Source organism: Gastrolobium bilobum, unplaced genomic scaffold (assembly GCF_033153095.1).
Source record: "Gastrolobium bilobum isolate Gb01-03AN ecotype WA unplaced genomic scaffold, APGP_CSIRO_Gbil_v1 utg7702, whole genome shotgun sequence".
Classification (NCBI taxonomy): domain Eukaryota; kingdom Viridiplantae; phylum Streptophyta; class Magnoliopsida; order Fabales; family Fabaceae; genus Gastrolobium; species Gastrolobium bilobum.
The window spans coordinates 144,848-165,752 of record NW_026897275.1 but is presented as its reverse complement, the minus strand read 5'-3'; the positions used below and the strand labels follow the sequence as shown (position 1 = coordinate 165,752).

The following is a 20,905-nucleotide window of genomic DNA, read 5'->3' as shown; positions in this document are numbered from 1 at the left end:
ACTTGAAATCGTATATAAGTTAGAATATAATCTAGTCATATGAGATGAAGATCACGTGTCGAACTTGAAATCGTACATTGAATATTCCATTTTAATAATTAATATAAATATAGCCACTTAGTTTATGGCAGTCATTTGAAGAGAGAGAGGAAGATATAGAAGGAAGTCCTTCACGTAATTAAGGAGAAAATGAGTTGGGTTAAGGTGATTTGTTTCTTACGTATATAATTAGTAGTGTTGTTCTAGACCATATAATGGGCTCCGATGGCTCTGGGAGATTATGAGTTGATCCATTAAATAGTAAATCATCTATCAATAAAGTATCCTATCACACATGTACATTCTTCTAAAACCCTAACCTCAATTGTATATTATATTTTTGTATACACATCATCTTCATTGACTTTAATTAAGCTCTTTCTTTCGGTACAAGTGATCCGCCATCATCGTCTATGACTCTCTCATTCAAATTTTCAACGTTAATATATTCTATTCATTATGTGAGGTGACACAATAAATTGTCAATAACTTGTAATTTAATTTTTAAAATTATAATTATATAAATAAGCTAAAATTAATAAATAAAAGTCTAAATAGATATAAAATTATATACTTATTTAATTTAAATGAGTCAATTGCGCATCGACAATGACACATAGTCATAATTTTTTAGCTTTTTGACTATGTTACCGTAAAAATAGTAATATGCCATCTGAACAATTCTTTAGTTAAACTAATTACTCATATAATGCAGATAGTCGTGCAGTGGAGTTTAACCTATACCTACACGCATATGATATGACGGGCACGCATTTTGTGTATTAGAGACGTACATGTTAGATGAAGCACCATGTCTAAAAGCAAAAAGAAAAAAAAAATGTGAGCAACTTTTTAATTTAAAAAAGGTACGATAACTTATTTGGTTCGAACCCCCAAAACTATCACCTTTATAACCCTTTACCAATTAAAGTGTACCTCTTTGATTGTAATGAGATAATACTATTTTGTGACTATCACACTTGTTTCATATTAATCTAATCCGTACAACTTTTTATCATCGCCGACTTAACATATACATGACTATAATGCTTCTTTGTATATTTTATTTGAAAGATATTTATCTTTTTAAATGCACAACTTATATCATTTTACTCTTACAAAGAAGTGAGATTCATACTCTTTATTTTTTTTGTCAACTCTCTCTTCTCCTTTATCTATTTCTTTCTCTATCTTAAAATGACACAACTTTACATCTTTTAAAATGACACATACTTTTATCATATTTTATTGTATCTTATAGTCAAAGAAATCAGGCATCGTCTTACTGTTTAATCACATAATATCTCAAAATAATATATTTTCTTTTTCTTCAGAAACTTGTCGACTGACATGAAAAAAAAAGAAAAGATTATCAACTTTAATATTATAACTATATATTTTTTGAAAGGAAAAATTGTTTGTCCTTTTAAATAACATAACTTATATCCTTTCACTCTCATAAAGAGGTGGGACCCACACCTTTATATTTTTTTGTCCACTCTCTCTCCTCATCTATCTATCTCTTTCTCTCACTTAAAATGACACAACTTTACATCCTTTAAAATGATACACAATTTTTCCTTTTCGAAATACATAAGTACAATAATATCGTCACACTGAGCATTCCACCATAGTACTAAAGTTTTATTCATTAATTTGTTGGAATATGAATCAGAAAAAGTGTAGTACGAGCATTTTGTAAAGAGAATATTACTTTCATGTTATGAGAGTAGTTCTCTTATGTTATATGTGTAGGAAATCTTAGATTTATGCGGAATCGGTTTAGGACCTAGTACATTGGTATGCTTACCGAATCATCCTTGTTTCACAATTACCTCTCGGTGCGCAGGTCTCGTGTAGAATCTTCCCTTGTAGGATTCCCCTTCACGAACAGCTCACCTCAGTGCCGCAGCACGAACAACCTCCTTGAAGCTGGACTGTGGCAGATCTTCCAAACTATCTCTCGAGGAGGAAGGGGAAGTGTGTGGGCACTGATTAGATTATGAGCTTGCCTCTTTCTCACAAAGAAGACCTTAGAGGCTGATGACTTAAGAGGTACTATTTATATGGGTTCCAAGAAACCCTAGCTCATTGGGCTCTAGGTTCCTTGGGCTCTTCTCATACTAATAACCCATTTGGGCTTTAGTAAAAGAGCAAACCCAACAATCTCCCACTTGCTCTTTTGGATACAAACTTGAGTCGTAAAACCCAAGATCATGTAACCCATAAGTCATCATCTATCCGAAAAATACCCCATCCCTTGTCTCAAGCTAGCTTGGGGATCTACCATCTGTTATTAATCAAGGCTCCTGATAATCAACAAATGATTATCTAATTCGGTGCTACTCCACTAAAAGCCCGAACTTGAACTCCAAGATTAACAACACTTATAACATGAATATGCATCGCCCCTTTGTAAAATGTCTATAATGGATTGACAAGTTTTCTGTAACTCAATCAATTATTTATTCCATTGACTATGATAGTTTCTCTAATGGATTACATGCACTGGCCAGTGTCTTTAATATCCAAGTACCGAAACATATCAAGGGGACATATCCTACAAATTCCATGTTGTTTATCTCATAAATACCGATAATCAAATAATCTCACTCCCAAAATACCGAGTTATTGGCCGTCAATAGATCGAACCTCACCCGTTGGTAAATCAAAGAATGAAAACTATTTGATTACCTATTTATAATAAACTCAGGATTAAGAGCAATTACATAACTATAGTTAACTAGAGATTTGATACCTTATGACAGAAAAACAACCTTAATCAAATCTCTCCTTGATCCTTTCAATGTGAATGTTAACTCACACCAATATTTTACAATGATTCAGACAAAACCATTTCATAAAATATTGCAGCCTGAATGAAGTGCCCAACTTTATTTAATGGCTGTGACTCCATTCATCAATTGTGAGATCCTATAATCATGTCCTCCATGAACGTATCCATATGATCATATACTCCACAATTTGATCCGGACCTTTATGTTTGTAAATAGTGCGCAAAATAAATAAATAAAACCTTATTTATTAAATTCAGAAAATTATTTTATTGTTTTCATCGTCTTACTCCAAGAGCACAATGAAACCAATAACTCCCACTTGCTTAACGCAAGTCTGGGATCCTCCTAAGACCCAAAGAAGTAACATGCCTCTCGAACACAAGTTCAGGAAAACTCTTAGTAACTGGGTCTGCAAGATCCACTTCTAATGCTATCTGAGTTTAGTGAAAAACTCATAGCTCGAGGTTGATTTTCTTGAGTCAATATCCACTTGAAATAACTGACTTTTTGAAAACTCAGCTTTTCAAGACTCCCAACCAGCATATAATCTCTCGTTCTCCAAAGATACTTGAGTACATGCTTAACAATAATCTAGTATTCCTCTAGGTTCAAAATGGTACTATCTCACTACTCCCACTGCGTGACAGATGTTTGGTTTAACGCCCAACATGATATGCGTGAGTCTACCTTTGCCAAAGCATAAGATATCTTGCTCATGCATTCTTCCTTCTTAGAAGTCTTTGGTCACTCCTTAGGAAGATGAATTCCACATCTGAGAATTATAATTCTTCTCTTAGAATTCTCATGTTGAATTTTGGGTTTTGTCAATGTAAGTAGCCTGAGGTGATGCCAACAACTTATTCTTCCGGACTCATAAGAGTTTTATACCAAGAATATAATTGGCTTCCTCAGTACTTCCATACCAAAACACTAACTTAGCCAACTCTTTATGCTTGATATTACCTCCACATTGTTTCTAATAAGGAGCATATCATCTACATAAAGTACCAGAAAAGCTAATGTCTTTCGTTGTATCCTTTACATACAAATACACATCATTCATCAAGGTTCTCTTAAAATCAAAATTTTGATAACCTGATCAAAACTGATGTTTCAAGACCTGGATGCTTGCTTAAGTCTATGAAATAGACTTTCACAACTTGCATACCGTGTGTTCCTGCTCATTTGCTATAAACCCTTTTGGTTGTTGTATGTAGATATCCTGACATCCAACTCCCAAAATGAAATCTCATAATTGAGACTTATAGCAATTAAGAGAATCTGGATAGACTCAAGCATGGCGTCTGGCAAAAAAATGCCTCCAAGCTAGCTTTGAAGGTTTTCACCTTTCTGTCCATCCTCTCTTTGCCTTTTATGTCCACATACACCTTGTGGGTTTTACCCCTCTTGGTGTATTTACTAGGACCGAACGGAGTTGAAATACAAGTATTTCATCTCATTGTTCATAGCGTGAGCAACACTTGATCAACAACATCTTCTAGTGTATTATCGTAACTAGTAGGATCAATATCACTCAACAAGAGACAACTTGAGAGTTAACAAGGTTCTCTCCTACTACGAATGTACTGCACTAGACCTTGTGTATTTATAGGTAAAACAAATAGTGGGTCAAATGATGGATCTTCAATTTCTTGAGGATCCGATTATCCTTGATATTGTTCCTTTACATGTGATACTAATATTTCTACTAGTTTCACTTATATATTATCATGTTGAATTTCCAATCATGGTTCTCTTGTTTGTTCACTTAGAGATATATCTATCCCCTCTTGAACAATCAAGGGAACAGTGGATGAAACTTCTAGAGATTCTGGAAATTCTTGATCTGAGATAAATCTCATCAAGAATAACCTAACTTAAGAGCTTATAATTTCTTATCTAGTCCTCCTTTAAGAAAATCATGTGAGTGCTCACTTAGATTATCTTGTCCTTAAGACTAAATAAGAAATCATCCCTAGTTCTCTTAGGGTAGCCAAAAGATATGCACTCTTCCATACAAGATTACATCTCATTTGACTACTGCTGTAGGACGTGTGCCGTAGCACCCTAAATCCGAATATGGTTTGATCTGGGCTTGCACCCTTTCCATAATTCTTTAGGTGTCTTTACAACAAACTTTGACGGAACCAAGTTAAGAAGGTTCATTTCCTTCTCTTAAGCATCTCCCTTGAACAACATTGACAAAGATGAATAACTGAACATGATCTTCACCAAGTCTAGAAATGTTTGATTTTTGCATACTGCAACTTCATTCAACTAACGCGTTCTTAGAGTTGACAGTTACGAAAACTATCCCCTCTTAAATCAGGTAAGACCTGAAATTACCAGACAGGTAGCCAACACTTTAGTCAGACCAAAGTGGTTTGATTTGAACACCTACATGCTTTTCTGCCTCAGACTTAAACCTCTTGGAAATTTCCAAAAGCTTTAGACTTATAGCGCACTTGGTTCATCTGTCCAAATCCAAGGTAAACATTCATATAATGAAGTACTCATCACCTCTTCTGGTCTGAACGCTAAGTGGTCCACATACTTTAGTATGTACCAGTTCCAGTTGAATAGTTACGCAAAACCTTTTTGACCCTTGTAGGATTGCTTGGCCATTTTACCTTCCAAATAGGACTAACATGTAGCTGTTAGTTAAAAGATTCTTGAACTTTCAGTCTCTCTTTTAACTAAAACATGTTTGCTACTTGAGATCATGTGACTCAATCACAAAGGCCAAAGTTGTTTCATTTGAAACTTTTATTTCTTTGGTGAAAATCCTTGTTCATCATCCTTTCCATTCAACACAAAAATTTAGGGGGTATAGGACAAAGGTAATAAAGACTATTTAAACAATGTACCAGAACAAAACAAGACGAAGATGAACTTCGAAATGTAACTGAGGAATCAATTGCATTGTCAAACCGTGTTTTAACCAAAACAACTAACAAAAATTGAATTTCTCTTGAAATCTGGAACAAATAAACAGTCACCCAAAACCATAGTCTTATAAATAACTTGTCCTACTGCAAATGCAGACACAAGTTCCCATTTTCAAGCTTAAAATATCTATGTCCATTGCTGACAGGTATGCCATGTTTGAACTACTACAAAGAGTAACAAACATAATCAGTGATTCCTGAATCAATAATTCATTCACTGATCAGGCCTTGATATGCCCATGTCAGGTTCTTTTCATCACCTATGGGCAATTTTTCTTTCAGTATCCCTTCAGTCTGCACTTGAAGAACTTGCCTTGCGGCTTCTTCATAGCAACTGGTTTGACAACTGATAACCAAGTCATTTTGTTCTTGTTACCACCCTTGGGTTTCCCTTTGGATTTAACAAGACTCTTAGCAAAACCTGCACCGACTGCATTCTGTGCTGCTAGACGCAGCAAACATGTCATTAAGAGTCTGAAACATTTCTACTCCACTCTTAATCATGTACACTTGCTTCTGCAAGTATTTGAAAAGACTGACAATAATATAGTAGCGAACTACCATATCTGCCCTTTCCTAATATGAGAAATGCATCTTAGTTTCCTTAGACGCATCCTCTGCAGGTTGCTATGGCCCTCGCATTGTCAGGACAAATTTTAGCTTCCATGTTTTAGAACAATATCAAAGATTTGCTTTTCACTTATTCATAGTTGGTACCATCTAGAGGTTTTCGACTCAAAATCATTTCTAAGATATTTTCTGAAAAACATATAAAGCACACAATTACAAACAAATAATGCAATAAACAAACGAAGTGCAAGTAGATTCTCATAACTACTCTTGTTTATTGTTAACAATCCTTCAGTTTATCTTTACAAGGCTTACGATGGGCAAGTCACTTGTAAAAACCAAAATTGTTATTTGGGCCTTCAGTGCCATTGCCAGAGCCTCGATGGGAGGGTTAACAATTTTACCAAAATTGAATGTAATTAACCATTGTTTAATTTCAAAATTATCCTTAGTGTCTAAGCATTGCCGACGATGGGTCGTACAATACTTTACTAGAATTTTGAAATTATTAAGATTTAATCTAATGAAATCTGATTATCCTTATCCGATGGGGCTTCAGCGATAACCATTTCACTAATAAACCCACAAATGGAGCCCGCAGGTTTTAAAATTAATAAATTTTTAAAACCTTCACCCATTCAACATTTTTGTTTGAGAATTTTCATAAGCCCAGTTGAATTCATTGTTTAATTTCAAAATTATCTTTAATAACTTAGTATTATCGACGATGGGCCGTACAATACTTTATTAAAATTTTGAAATTATTAAGGCCCAATAAAATCCAATCATGCTAATCCGTTGGGGCCTCACATGATTATTTTATTGATAGGTCCACAATGCGCCTGGGGGTTAAATTAATTTCTTAATTTAAATCTCCTCCCATAGATATTTAAGTCCAATCTAATAAAATCCAATCATGCTTATTCGATGGGACTTCACATGATTATTTTATTAATGGTCCTATAATGCGCTTGAAGGTTAAATTAATCTCTTAATTTAAATCTCCTTCCATTCAACATAAGCAACATTTTCTAATTTCCAAGAATTATTTAATTGAGAGTATCCTTTGTTTGATTTCAAAAACTATATAAGTAAGAGCGCCGATAAACGTGCACTAAGCTTAACATAATTTTGAAAGCATTAAGGTCCTGAAATCCGGTCACTTTACGTCAGTGTGTGCTCCAAACAATCATGATACATGAATGTTGTATGCAGCGTGTGTTATTCCATGACCATTTCAGAAAACCCACAAATTACTCGCAAAATAAAAGAATTCTCTTAGGAAATTTTCTCTAATTATTTTTCTAGATTTAAATCATCCAAATAGCTGATTTAATTATTAATCTAGATTGCAACAATCATAATAATTATCATTTATGAGGATAATTTGAAATCAAAATAATTTCCATAACGATTATTTGTCTTGATGTTAATTATCCAAAATTAATTAATTCAATTATTAATCTAGATTTTTAATAAAAATCATAATAATTATTAATTAATTTCTTAGGATGATTTAAAATCAAAATAATCCCATAATAACTATCATACTAGTCGCTGAAGACATAATAGCTATTATGCTCATGCAATCATACAAGTTATGCAACAATATGGCACCACCTATTCTATATGGCATGTTATCGCAATAAAGCATGTTATCAATCATATAATTTATACCAATCAATAAAAGCATTAAATAATAAAATCTAATTACTTTAATCCATGGCTTTCCTATTTTAAAGAAAATAAAATTAAATAATACAACTTTGGAATTCGACTTTCGCCTAGCCCATAGTATCTGTCTCAAGCCCCTTTAGGGTTTCATGGGCCCAAAAGCCCAAAGACCCAATCCTTTGGCGAGAAACCCTAGGACACGAAAGAGAAACTCTAGCCGTCAGGTCTGCCGCGCCGTCACCCGAAGTCAAATCAAGCTGAAACTCCAGGGGAAGGACCGCCACGTAGAGACGAGTGCACCGCCGCCGGAATCACCCAAAAAGGTGGCCGGACGCTCCTTCACTCTCCCATTCTTTGCCGGAGAGTGGCGGCCACTCTCAGAATCTTGTGGAGGCGCGTGGAGGCGCGTGTAAACTCAGATGGCGGTAAGCCACCCACCGTTGAGTTCGTCTTTCCGTCCTCTTTCCAACCATATATAGATCGCCTCATTCCGAGATCGGGAAGACCTCAAAAAGTCTCCGACAGTTCTGACTGCGCATCTTACTCGCGGTTTCTCGATCTTGAACTTTTACAAAATATTTGAAAAATACACAGAAATTCCAAAAATAAACAAAAACAGCAAGGAGGAAACCTAATCATATGGGATTAGCCTCCTTGTTACAAATCGAGAAATACACGAGAGATCCTAACCATGGATTAAAGCATTTTTACCGATTAAAATTTAAACTTTTATGAAAATGAATTATAAAATACACATGCTAGATTCATACCATAATCCTAGAACCCTAGGTGCCACATTTCAAGAAGCAAAACTAATTACATGAATAGTGAAACTAGATTCACATACCAATGTACAGCCAAGGCTCTGATACCAATTGTAGGAAATCTTAGATTTATGCGGAAGCGGTTTAGGACCTAGTACATTGGTATGCTTACCGAATCATCCTTGTTTCACAATTACCTCTCGGTGCGCAGGTCTCGTGTAGAATCTTCCCTTGTAGGATTCCTCTTCACGAACAGCTCACCTCAGTGCCGCAGCACGAACAACCTCCTTGAAGCTGGACTGTGGCAGATCTTCCAAACTATCTCTCGAGGAGGAAGGGGAAGTGTGTGGGCACTGATTAGATTATGAGCTTGCCTCTTTCTCACAAAGAAGACCTTAGAGGCTGATGACTTAAGAGGTACTATTTATATGGGTTCCAAGAAACCCTAGCTCATTGGGCTCTAGGTTCCTTGGGCTCTTCTCATACTAATAACCCATTTGGGCTTTAGTAAAAGAGCAAACCCAACAATATCAGAGTAATTCTTTCATACTATAGAAAAAATTCAAATGGGACCCATCATTTAAAAGCAAAAAAAAAAAGATGTAATTTTCGAAGTGAGAGAACATCAGATAATTTCACGTAAAATGAGAATAATATTTCCGTTTTACAAAGCCTATATAATAACTGACAATGCTGTACCCGATTGTGCATGAGAAAAGAACTAGAATTTCTAACATGGCAAGCTTAAGGGTTTCCATTTCTATATTGACTTTGTATCTGAGCACTTTCATTCTCAACTCTGTTCTCTCACTTTCCAAATGCAGCACCTACCTGCCAGAGAACCACAGAGCCCTATTCATATTCGGAGACTCACTATTTGATACTGGAAACAATGATTACATCAATGCCACCACTTTTCTTCAGGCTAACTATCCCCCATATGGGGAAACTTTCTTCAAGTATCCCACTGGAAGGTTTTCTGATGGACGTGTAATACCAGATTTCATTGGTTTGTTTCCACTAACTAGTAGTATACATGTCTAAAGCATTATTGTATTTTACTTTAAGAGATGAAGTTTTTACTTAAGCTTTATTATTATTATTATTATTATTTTATTTTATTTTGTGGCTTGGTTTGGTGAGTGTTTGCAGCTGAGTATGCAAAGTTGCCATTAATTCCACCATACCTGAATCCTGGATACCATGATGAGCACATTTATGGGGTGAATTTTGCATCAGCTGGAGCTGGGGCTCTGGTTGAAACTAATCAAGGAAGGGTACGTTGTCCTTTTGCTAACTTTTATATCATTAAAGACTTAATGAATGGTAATTTGAATATGGTCACATGACTTGGTTTATGAAGAGCAGGTGACCCTGTTTTAAAAAAAAGAAAAAGAAAAAGAAAAAGAGCAGGTGACCCTTGTACATAATTTTTAATTCTTAATTAAAGGAACGTGGGATACACCACTCCAAAAGCTAGTTCAAAGGGTGGGAGTGCCCAAGGCCACATTAGTTGCACATACAACCAGGGACTATATATCTCAACACGCCCCCTCACACAAGAGTCCATTGGGCTCGAAGAGTGGACAATGCAACAGACCCAGCCTACCTGCGCTAAGAAACACCACAAGAGAAAGTGGGGGGCGGCGAGGCTTTGATACCATGTAAAGACCTTGGGATACACCATCCCAAAAGCTAGCTCAAAGAGTGAGAATACCGAAGGCCACATTAGTTGCACGTACAACCACGGACTATATATCTCAACAAAGGGAGTGGTATTAGATTAAAAGGGGGTGAAATGTAGCACCCAAATAACCTGTTTACAAAGCAAGAAATTAAACTTACTGAAATTCATAAAGAAAGAATAAAAATTGTTGATCCAATATAAAAATAATAATTTGAAATTAAATGGTTGATTATCATATTAATACTGTTGAAATTCTACACAGTATCGTTGAGTTAAATGTAAAATGGGAGTTGGGTAGAATCAATTTTTTCCTTAATATTTTTTATGCATAAATTAAGAGTTGGACCAAGTAAATTCTTTAAGTATACCATTAATAGTGCTTCTACGTGCCCTGTGTGCACTCATGAGTCATGATTTAGTGCATATATAATGTAAGGAAAATATAGCGAGAAGTTTTCTTCTCCTGCAATGAATTAACATTATGTATTACGGGTATTACATAGTTATAATTTTATAAACAATTTTTTTTCTTTCTTCTCAAAGATCGTCGGTTGACATGACGAAGAGAGAAAAATCAAATTTAATATTACAATTATGTATTACCCGTAATACATAGTGTTAATTCATTACATGAGAAGTCTCTTCTCTTACGACATGAGAAGTTGGGTACCATAATAAAAACTCTTATTTTAGCTAAGATATTTGTAAGTTTTGTATTATCAATTCTCACACTACATTCAAAATTGGTTCTTATGTATGTAAGCTTTTTTTCCCTTTTAGGTGATAGACCTAAAAACTCAGGCACTGTACTTTGCACAAGTAAGCAAGCTATTCAGGCAGAAACTAGGAGAAAAGGAAGCCAAGAAATTGCAGTCCAGAGCAGTCTACATATTTTCCGTTGGAGTCAATGACTATGCAGCCCCTGTCTTCACAAGCTCCAATGGGAATGGGGTTCTTCCATACCCTCAACAAGAAATAGTGGATTTAGTAATTGGCAACATTACAGCAGTGATCAAAGTACCTTATTATCCACATTAAAAATAGATTAGTGCTTGGTGTGGGAAAGGCTTTTCCCGTTAATTAATTTTTGATTTTTTTTTAAAAGTCCTTACTATTAGAAGCATGGTAGTTAAAAACTCATTTTAAAACTGTACTTTTGGTTTTTTACAAAAAAATTTATCAAAATGTTTTTATTAACATTACAAGCGCTTTTTTTCTTTTTACGATTTTTGATCGTTACAATTTTATGTTTTATGATTTTTTATCTCCTTTCCGTTTTTAACTAACTTAGTAGAAGATTTGAACCTTTGGCCACACTATTGCACTAACTCTTTGTTTTAAAATAATTATTTTCGTCGTACCCAGTTTTTAGTACTTAGTTATTTTAATGATTGATTTTTTATTTTTTTTGTAGAAAATTTATAATGAAGGTGGAAGAAAATTCGGGTTTCTAAATGCGGTTCCTGCGAATTGCATTCCAGGTCTGAGGATATTTGTAAATGGGACTTCAATAGATGCATGCCTGGAACAAGAAGCTTCAGCACTTGCAAGGCTACACAATAGTGCACTTTCCAAAATGCTTCAGAAGCTTGAGAAACAGCTCAAGGGATTCAGATACTCAATTACTGACTTCTACAATGCAATTATTGAAGTAATTAAATACCCTTCAGAATATGGTATGTGCTCTTCAACTATATATATATATATATATATATATGGCCTAGTTTTTACCGATGAAAAAAAGAGAAACTGCATCATTTTTTTTTGTAACTATTGCTTTCTATTTTTTTTTTTGCTGGTAAGGTTTCAAAGAAGGGAATACAGCTTGTTGTGGAGGTGGACCTTACAGAGGAGATTTTAGTTGTGGAGGGAAAAGGGGGATTGAAGAATATCAGCTATGTAGCAATGTTAATGACTATGTGTTCTTTGATTCTTTACATCCCACGGAGCATGCTGCTGAGCTTTTCGCCAAGTTAATGTGGAGTGGAAATAGAGATGTCATTGAATCTTACAATCTGAAACAGTTGTTTGGCATTTGAAGACTAGCTACTTAAATGTAGTCCGTCACAGAATAAAATAAAAAATAATAAATTCTAAGGTCATTATTATTCTGTGTATAATTTCATATTTTATGCTATAAATAGCATAATAAAATGGATCAATGGATCACATTTCAAACGTCTTTTCATGCATGGTTTTCTATGTTAATAGAAATAGCAAAATAGAATCATATTTGAAGTTTGAACAGATATACAGAAACTAGCAACATGTAAAGTTTTTCTTAAAATCTTTATTCTTCACAATTATTTCTGAAAGCTGGTGCTTTAGGTTGTGAACCAAGCGATGGAGCAACGAATGATGGTTGTGCTGAAAATTTATATAAAGTACTTGAGAAGTTAGAGATATCAAGTTATTACCAGGATTTAGATATTCAATATTTGATTATTACCAACCATACACTCACTTGGAAACAGAGTAAATAGCCCTCTGATGTATGGTAGGCTTTGGCCATAAACTTCACACTAGATTGTTTGCAGTTTTGATAGTCAATTTACTTGAATAATGTTTTTTTGGTTTTGGTTTGCCAACCAGTTCATCCACTTTTGGAATATAAATTTGCATCAATACTTAGATATAGTGTTGATAAATATCTTTTAAAAAATGACTAAAACCGCTCCCCATAAAATTCCAATTTGATAGTAACAAAAATGTTATTTTCTGGATTTGAGCCGGTAATCTTTTAATTATAAAGAAATAATTCTATCACTATTTTTTCCTCTTAAAATTAAAATTAAAGAAAGTGGAGGTACGTAACTAACGAACAGGTTCCTCTAAATACCCCACATCATCGGTACCCCTGTAACACTCCGTTCTAGAACCGGTTTGTTAACATCACATTATGATATTAAGCGCAGTTACAATCACATGGTTCAATTAAAATCCGGTTAAATTTTTCTTTTTAAAACATGCTGAATTTAGAATGCCCAATTGCGTGATCATAACCGTATTACGTTGCGGAATAAAATAAATTAAGCTTAACATCATACTCTTATCCTTAGGCCAGACGTTGTTAAATATCTTCCTCTATTCATTAGCTACGCGTGGTTTCGAACCGCACCTCATTTGGAGCACTGTAGCTCGCGTTATGACAAATTAGAGCAACATAAGTGTGTGTTGGACACAGGCCCCGCGCGCTTAAGCACGCTATCGGGCGCTCAAGCGCGCGTTATCGGGCGCTAAGCCTCCATCTGGGCGCTTAAGCGCACGGAGGCCGAGAGCATCAGGTTTTTCAGCATCAATGGGCGCTTAAGCGCGCACCAGGGCGCTCAAGCGCGCTATCCTGGGCGCGTAAGCCCCCATTTGGGCGCTCCAGCGCGCAGAGGCAGAGAGCATGGGCTCTCACAGGGGCAGCAGGGCGCTGGAGCGCGCTCCTGGGCGCTTGAGCGCGCTGCCAGGGAATTCCAACACCCTCATTTTTCAAGTCTAATTATAGGGAAGGTGCATTTCCATTTTACAAGCCACACTTGTTCAATCATCTAAACTTAACCCTAGCACTTTTCCAACCTCTCCTCATGGCTTATACTAAAATTTGGGCAGCATAACCTTTGTTTTCTCAACATTTCCCAATTTAGCACTAGGTACCTAATTTAGTTTCCAGCTCAACAATCCAATACATAAAGAGCATGCATATATTGAACTTAAAGTAATCATCAATTACAGATCATGTTTATTACAAATCCTGGAACTTAGCTTACAAAACACTACGATCACTCCCTTGGCTCCCATCAACAAAAGAGATAATCAAAGGCATGAGCATAGGCTAAGTTCATTCCAAATACACAGAATCTACATCCATCCATTGGCTATCAATTAACAATCCTATACATGTGAACTACAAAATGACATGTATAATATCAAAAGACAGGATCCTCATGCATCACTACTAGTCCAAGTATGGCCATTTGCCACTGTTGGCTCCTGCAACATACTTACCTGAAAGGGGGTCCCCACAACACGGGGTGAGATATACGAATATATCCAGTAAACCAGGGGTCCTTGGAGCATCTCTCCACCCCACAGTTCCAAAAACAGTGTAATAGCAATAACAATAATAATGCAGTAAATACATATCTATGCAAAGTGTAAACAACATCTCCAGGAGAAATCCCTCGAGCTCTCAAGCTGTCCTAAGGATACTCAGATGCAAATAGTCCTACTGGCCAGCTAAACTACCGAGTATGATTTACGCATCGTCAGACAACATACCAACATAGGGAAACACCATCCTATGCCACATCAAATGCATACACAAACGTATAACAAAACATTAAACTATTTCATTGCATTTATATACACTATCAACTACCACTACCCTTTCAGGGCTTGGTGGAACAATTGTTGGGAAATTCGTTCCCTCAAACTCCAATGTCAAGCGGATCTAGGGGAAGCCCGTGGCGGGGGGCCACCACCAATGAGCTAAGGCTACACCAATCGTAGCAAGTGGATCCGACACCATGTCTCAACCCAAAACCTTAAGGCATTGGGTTCATGGGTCCTTTCACTTATATACTCTTCACTTAGCTCATTACCAACCAATGTGGGACTCATCACACTTGAATATCTCAACAATCTCCCCCTCAAGTGTGAAACCCACCATTGGTATGCTCCCCCTCAACCGAGTACCCGAAGCGCAAAGTACTCGACCCGCCTCCTAGCCAATCACTAGTCTAGCTCGAGCCCAATCCGGCTCTGATACCACTGTTGGAAAATTCGTTCCCTCAAACTCCAATGTCAAGCGGATCCAGGGGAAGCCCGTGGCGGGGGGCCACCACCAATGAGCTAAGGCTACACCAACCGTAGCAAGTGGATCCGACACCATGTCTCAACCCAAAACCTTAAGGCATTGGGTTCATGGGTCCTTTCACTTATATACTCTTCACTTAGCTCATTATCAACCAATGTGGGACTCATCACACTTGAATATCTCAACAACAATCAAGGGAATTACACCCAAGGTCCGAAGGCTTACCTCAAAGCTTCAGTTCAACCTTTGTTCACCACCAACAGGTTCAGCAACCAATCAACTCTGGTTTCAACTATGACTTACAAGTAACACACCTACACCAAGGTGTCATAGCATCAATCATACTATCCAATGAATATTTACATATATCCATTACTACCAAATCAACTCTACATTTTAACTTAGCACGAGCTTACCTATTCCAAGAGCTAATCAAGCTCCATAGCTTGCTCCAATGGTTGCTCACTCACGGTTGGTCCAAATGCCTCAATCCTAGACATCACATGAACACAATAATTATTCAACCAATGACTATCTAAGCTCATTTTCACCGATTAAATGCCATTACTAACATTTCTCATAACATACGCTAAGCTCCAATACTCCTAGAACATAGCCAATCTATCAACATTTCATAAAAATCCTAAAACACTATTCATAGAACCCTAACTCATGCAAAACTAAGGAATTTTGTGTGAAAGAGAGTGGAAAACTCACCACCAAGGATCACACCACAATGGAAATGTTGCCCCTCAAGCTTCCATGGAGGTAGAAGCCATCAAACACCTCAATTTATCCAACGGGCCGAATTTTTGGAGGAGGATATCCCACTCCTCAACGCTCTCCACTAAAAACTAAGCTAGGATTATGAAAGAGAGGAAAGTTCTAGGTGATTTAGATTTTTGAATCACTCAAATCGGTGAAGATTTGCTCACTCTTGGTTCTCTCTTCCTCTCCTTCTCTTCTTCTTCCTCTTCTTTCCCTTTCTTCTCCTCTTCTGTTTCTCGACGGGCAGGGGTGGGAAGTGGGTTCTTTTTGTGGCTTGGTCACTTAACATATGTTAAGTGACTTTAAGCGGGTATTGGTTCGTCTATCTATTCAACTCCATTAATTACCAAACTTTACCCAAAAGTCTGAAATATTTTTCTATGAATATTTCTAATTTTATTTTTATATTTTAGGTACTTTTGCCTGCACCCATTTATACCCCTTAATTTTTACTGAGTACACTTTTTATCTCAAAAGTGACCCCAAATAATTTAATTAGACCTTATACTTAATTTTACTCTCTAATATATGCTTAATTATTTAATTACACGTAATTTACTAATTAATTAGGTTAGAGCTATTATAATACCTCTACTCCAAATTTAGTTATTGATTTTAACACTTTGATTTTCATTAAAGTCGCTGTGCCTCCACTTTATTCTATATATCCTTTCACTTTCTTATGCTAGGTCGTGTAAAGCCTTCGTACATTATGTCCTCTATGTCAAATTAAGGGTTCTTTTATTCCTACATTTAATTTCTACACCAAATTCCTTGTACCTTCTTCAATACTCATACAAGATAGAGAAAAGAATAAGCATTACCAAAAAAGTGTTGGTGCATGCAGGTCAGTTATAAATAATCTATTCCAGTTATAAATATTAGTTGCACCTACCATCATTAATGCTGAGATTAGAATATTCTGAAAAATTTCACAAAATCCTTTGTAACCTTGAGATAAAAAATGTACTGTCAAAATCTAGCTATTGATTGATTATATAGAAGTACCACCAGTATAAATAAATATGATTTCTATTATTTTACATTAAATTAAAAGAAAGATAGATTTACTGTAAATAAAAGTAACCTCTATTTTGCTTCTAACATATCCTCCTCCTAACACTATATAGTGATTGCCAAGTGAACTAGGATTTACATCATGCATGGCAAGTTTAAGGGTATCTGTGTGTATGTTGGTTCTCTATCTGAGCACTTTCATTCACAACTCTGTTCTCTCACTTTCCCAAAGCAGCAGCCTGCCAGAGAACCACAGAGCCCTATTCATATTTGGAGACTCACTATTTGATCCTGGAAACAATGATTACATCAATGCCACCACTTTTCTTCAGGCTAACTATCCCCCATATGGGGAAACTTTCTTCAAGTACCCCACTGGAAGGTTTTCTGATGGACGTATAATCCCAGATTTCATTGGTTTGTTTCCACTGACTAGTAGTATACATGTTTAAAGCATTATTGTATTTTACTTTAAGAGATGAAGTTTTTACTTAAGCTTAATTATTATTATTATTATTATTTTTGTGGTTTGGTTTGGTGAGTATTTGCAGCTGTGTATGCAAAGTTGCCATTAATTCCACCATACCTGCATCCTGGATACCATGATGAGTACATTTATGGGGTGAATTTTGCATCAGCAGGAGCTGGGGCTCTGGTTGAAACTAATCAAGGAAGGGTATGTTGTCCTTTCGCTAACTTTTGAGAAATTGTATATCATTAAAGACTCAGGTTTTTAATTCCAATTTGGTAATTTCAATTTGGTCACATGACTTGGTTTATGAAGAGCAGGTGATTCTTGTACATAATTTTTAATTCCTAATTTAGGAAGTGGTATTAGATTAAAAGCGGAAAAAATATAGCACCTAAATCACCTGTTTACAAAGCAAGAAATTAAACTTGTTCAAATTCATAAAGAAAGAATCAAATTGTTTATCCAATATAAAAAAAAATTAATTTGAAATTAAAAGGTTGATTATCATATTAATATTGTTTGTTAGAGAATTATATAAATTATTGGTGGGCCTTCACTTAAAAGCTTAACCATTAATGTAACTATTGGGTGAGGCTACATTAATAGTTTTTTAGATATGTCTAACACGCCTACTCAACACGAAAATGGGGTGCGGCAAGTATCGAACCCAGGACACTGATGCTCTGAAATCATATAACCAATCAATTTAACCCAAAAACTTAAGTTGTTAAGTAAAGGTCCATTAATAGTTTATATACTTCTTTAACACTCCCCCTCACACCCTAACACAAGAACTCATTGGGCTTGAAGGGTGGATGATGTACAGGTTCACCTACCTGAACTAAGAATTCTAGAAGAGAAATAGGGACGGTGAGGATCGAACCCGTGACATCGAGGCTCTGGTTCCATATAAAGAACCAATTCAACTTAACAGCTTAAGTTAGCTATTGAATGAGGCTACATTAATGATTTTTTATATATCTCTAACATTGTTAAACGTCTACAAACCAAGTAAATTTTTTAAGTATACCATTAATATTGCTTCTATGTGCACTCATGATCTAGTGCATATATAATGCAACCTCTTATTTTAGCAGAGATATTTGTAAGTTTTGTATTATCAGTTCTCACACTACATTCAAAATTGGATCTTATGTATATAAGCATTTTTTCTCTTTTAGGTGATAGACCTAAAAACTCAGGCACTGTACTTCGCACAAGTTAGCAAGCTATTCAGGCAGAAACTAGGAGTAAAGGAAGTAAAGAAATTGCAGTCCAGAGCAATCTATATATTTTCCATTGGAATCAATGACTATGTAGCCTATACAGGGAATGGGGTTCTTCCATACACTCAACAAGAAATAGTGGACTTAGTGATTGGCAACATTACAGCAGTGATCAAAGTACCTTAAGATTTGAACCTTTGGCCTTACTATTGCAGTAACTTTTTGTTCTAAAACAATTATTTTCTCCAGTTGTTAGTACTTAGTTATTCTAATGATTGATTTTTTATGTAGAAAATTTATAATGAAGGTGGAAGAAAATTCGGGTTTCTGAATATGGTTCCTATTAATTGCATTCCATTTCTAAGGAGATTTGTAAATGGGACTTCAATAGATGCATGCCTGGAACAGGAAGCTTCAGCACTTGCAAGGCTACACAACAATGCACTTTCCAAAATACTTCAGAAGCTTGAGAAACAGCTAAAGGGATTCAGATACTCAATTACTGACTTCTACAATGCACTCATTAAAGTAATTAAATACCCTTCAGAATATGGTATGTGCTCTTCAACTGAATATATATATATATATATATATATAGATGGCTTAGTTTTTACCAAAGAAAAAAATAGCAAACTGCATCATCTTTGTTGTAACTATTGCTTTCTATTTAATTTTTTGCTGGTAAGGTTTCGAAGAAGGGAATACAGCTTGTTGTGGAGGTGGACCTTACAGAGGAGATTTTAGTTGTGGAGGGAAAAGGGGGATTGAAGAATATCAGCTATGTAACAATGTTAATGACTATGTGTTCTTTGATTCTGTACATCCCACGGAGCATGCTGCTGAGCATTTCGCCAAGTTAATGTGGAGTGGAAATAGAGATGTCATTGAATCTTACAATCTGAAACAGTTGTTTGACATTTGAAGACTAGCTACTTAAATGTAGTCCGTCACAGAATAAAATAAAATATAATAAATTCTAAGGTTATTATTATTCTGTGTATAATTGCATATTTTATACTATAAATAATTATATAAATAGCATAATAAAATGGATTAATGGATCACATTTCAAACGTCTGATCATGCTATGTTAATAGAAATAGCAAAATAGAATCATATTTGAAGATTGAACAGGTATGCAGTAACTATATAGCAACATGTAAAGTTTTTCTTAAAATCTTTATTCTTCACAATTATTTCAGAAAGCTGGTGCTTTAGGTTGTGGACCAAGCAATGGAGCAACAAATGATGATTTGCTGAAAATTTATATAAAGTACTTGAGATCAAGTTACCAGGATTTAAATGTTCAATATTTGATTATTAGAATACACTCACTTGGAAACAGTGTAAATAACCCTCTGATGTATGGTAGGCTTTAAACAGAGTAATTATTGATATAATTGTAGGGAAGATCAATCAAATTAGAAAATGATTTATTACTGTGAATAGGTCAGGCTTGTGTGGAAAATGTGAAGTAATCACATGTAAAGGGGCCCATGTGCACTTAGGTCAGGCCATTTAGCCTAGCGATTTTATAGCGGTCCGGGACCAAAAAGTATAGGATGGGACTAAGGTGAGAGAAAGAGAGAAAAAGGTGAGGAGAGAGGAGAGAGAAAAGAAAAAATAAATAAATAATACAGGTGTCAATTTTTGAATGAAAAGACCATGATGGTCCGGGAGTATATTAAAAATTTCCCATTTAGCCAATCCAATCCAAAATATTTATTTTCTGGATTCGAACAATTTAATGACAGATCCAAACTCATCCTCGTAAAATTAAAATTGAGGAGGAAGAATTTGCTCCAAGATCCTTTGCAGAACCTGAGTATGGTGCACTAGCATAACATGTTGTAGAGTCCTGTAGGTAATTACATTACACGGATTGCTTATGAAGCTTCCCATTCTATCTTGTACATTTCGTTCTCCATTCTCACAATATTTCAGGAACTTCCCTCTCTATACATCCCATGCCAGGGCAAACAATTTGGAAATTTACTTGCATTTTGTTACGGAACTGCATAACAATGATGCACCGACACGGACACGGGACACGACACTCCGACACGTTAATTCTAAAAAATATTAAATTTCGACACGTTTTGATATTAAAATTTAAAAAATATTTTTAAGATGCAAAA

At 35.6% G+C, this 20,905-nt stretch overlaps 2 protein-coding genes and 1 long non-coding RNA gene across 3 annotated transcripts; 2 read left to right on the top strand and 1 right to left on the bottom strand.

The window, feature by feature from the left end:
• Positions 1 to 9,528: 9,528 nt before the first annotated feature.
• On the top strand, positions 9,529 to 12,519 carry LOC133305685 (GDSL esterase/lipase 5-like). The gene is made up of 5 exons (XM_061505924.1): positions 9,529 to 9,802; positions 9,946 to 10,070; positions 11,261 to 11,497; positions 11,895 to 12,156; positions 12,284 to 12,519. Exons 1-5 carry the CDS (start codon positions 9,529 to 9,531, stop codon positions 12,517 to 12,519), a joined length of 1,134 nt encoding a protein of 377 aa, XP_061361908.1.
• Positions 12,520 to 14,164: 1,645 nt separating this feature from the next.
• On the bottom strand, positions 14,165 to 16,243 carry LOC133305663 (uncharacterized). Its single transcript, XR_009750797.1, has 4 exons — positions 16,002 to 16,243; positions 15,701 to 15,776; positions 15,510 to 15,598; positions 14,165 to 14,473 (listed from the first exon to the last, which is right to left on the bottom strand). It is a non-coding gene; the product is annotated as an uncharacterized LOC133305663 (long non-coding RNA).
• Positions 16,244 to 17,215: 972 nt separating this feature from the next.
• On the top strand, positions 17,216 to 19,689 carry LOC133305688 (GDSL esterase/lipase 5-like). The gene is made up of 5 exons (XM_061505927.1): positions 17,216 to 17,486; positions 17,621 to 17,745; positions 18,723 to 18,944; positions 19,059 to 19,320; positions 19,454 to 19,689. The coding sequence occupies exons 1-5, from the start codon at positions 17,216 to 17,218 to the stop codon at positions 19,687 to 19,689; spliced, it is 1,116 nt and encodes a 371-aa protein (XP_061361911.1).
• The last annotated feature ends 1,216 nt before the right edge of the window (positions 19,690 to 20,905 follow it).

Coding starts and splice junctions, on each gene's coding strand:
- LOC133305688 (XM_061505927.1), top strand. CDS start 17,216: ATGGCAAGTTTAAGGGTATCTGTGTGTATGTTGGTTCTCTATCTGAGC. Junction 17,746..18,722: donor TTGAAACTAATCAAGGAAGG/GTATGTTGTCCT, acceptor TTTCTCTTTTAG/GTGATAGACCTAAAAACTCA. Junction 18,945..19,058: donor ACATTACAGCAGTGATCAAA/GTACCTTAAGAT, acceptor TTTTTTATGTAG/AAAATTTATAATGAAGGTGG.
- LOC133305685 (XM_061505924.1), top strand. CDS start 9,529: ATGGCAAGCTTAAGGGTTTCCATTTCTATATTGACTTTGTATCTGAGC. Junction 10,071..11,260: donor TTGAAACTAATCAAGGAAGG/GTACGTTGTCCT, acceptor TTTCCCTTTTAG/GTGATAGACCTAAAAACTCA. Junction 12,157..12,283: donor TAAATACCCTTCAGAATATG/GTATGTGCTCTT, acceptor TTTGCTGGTAAG/GTTTCAAAGAAGGGAATACA.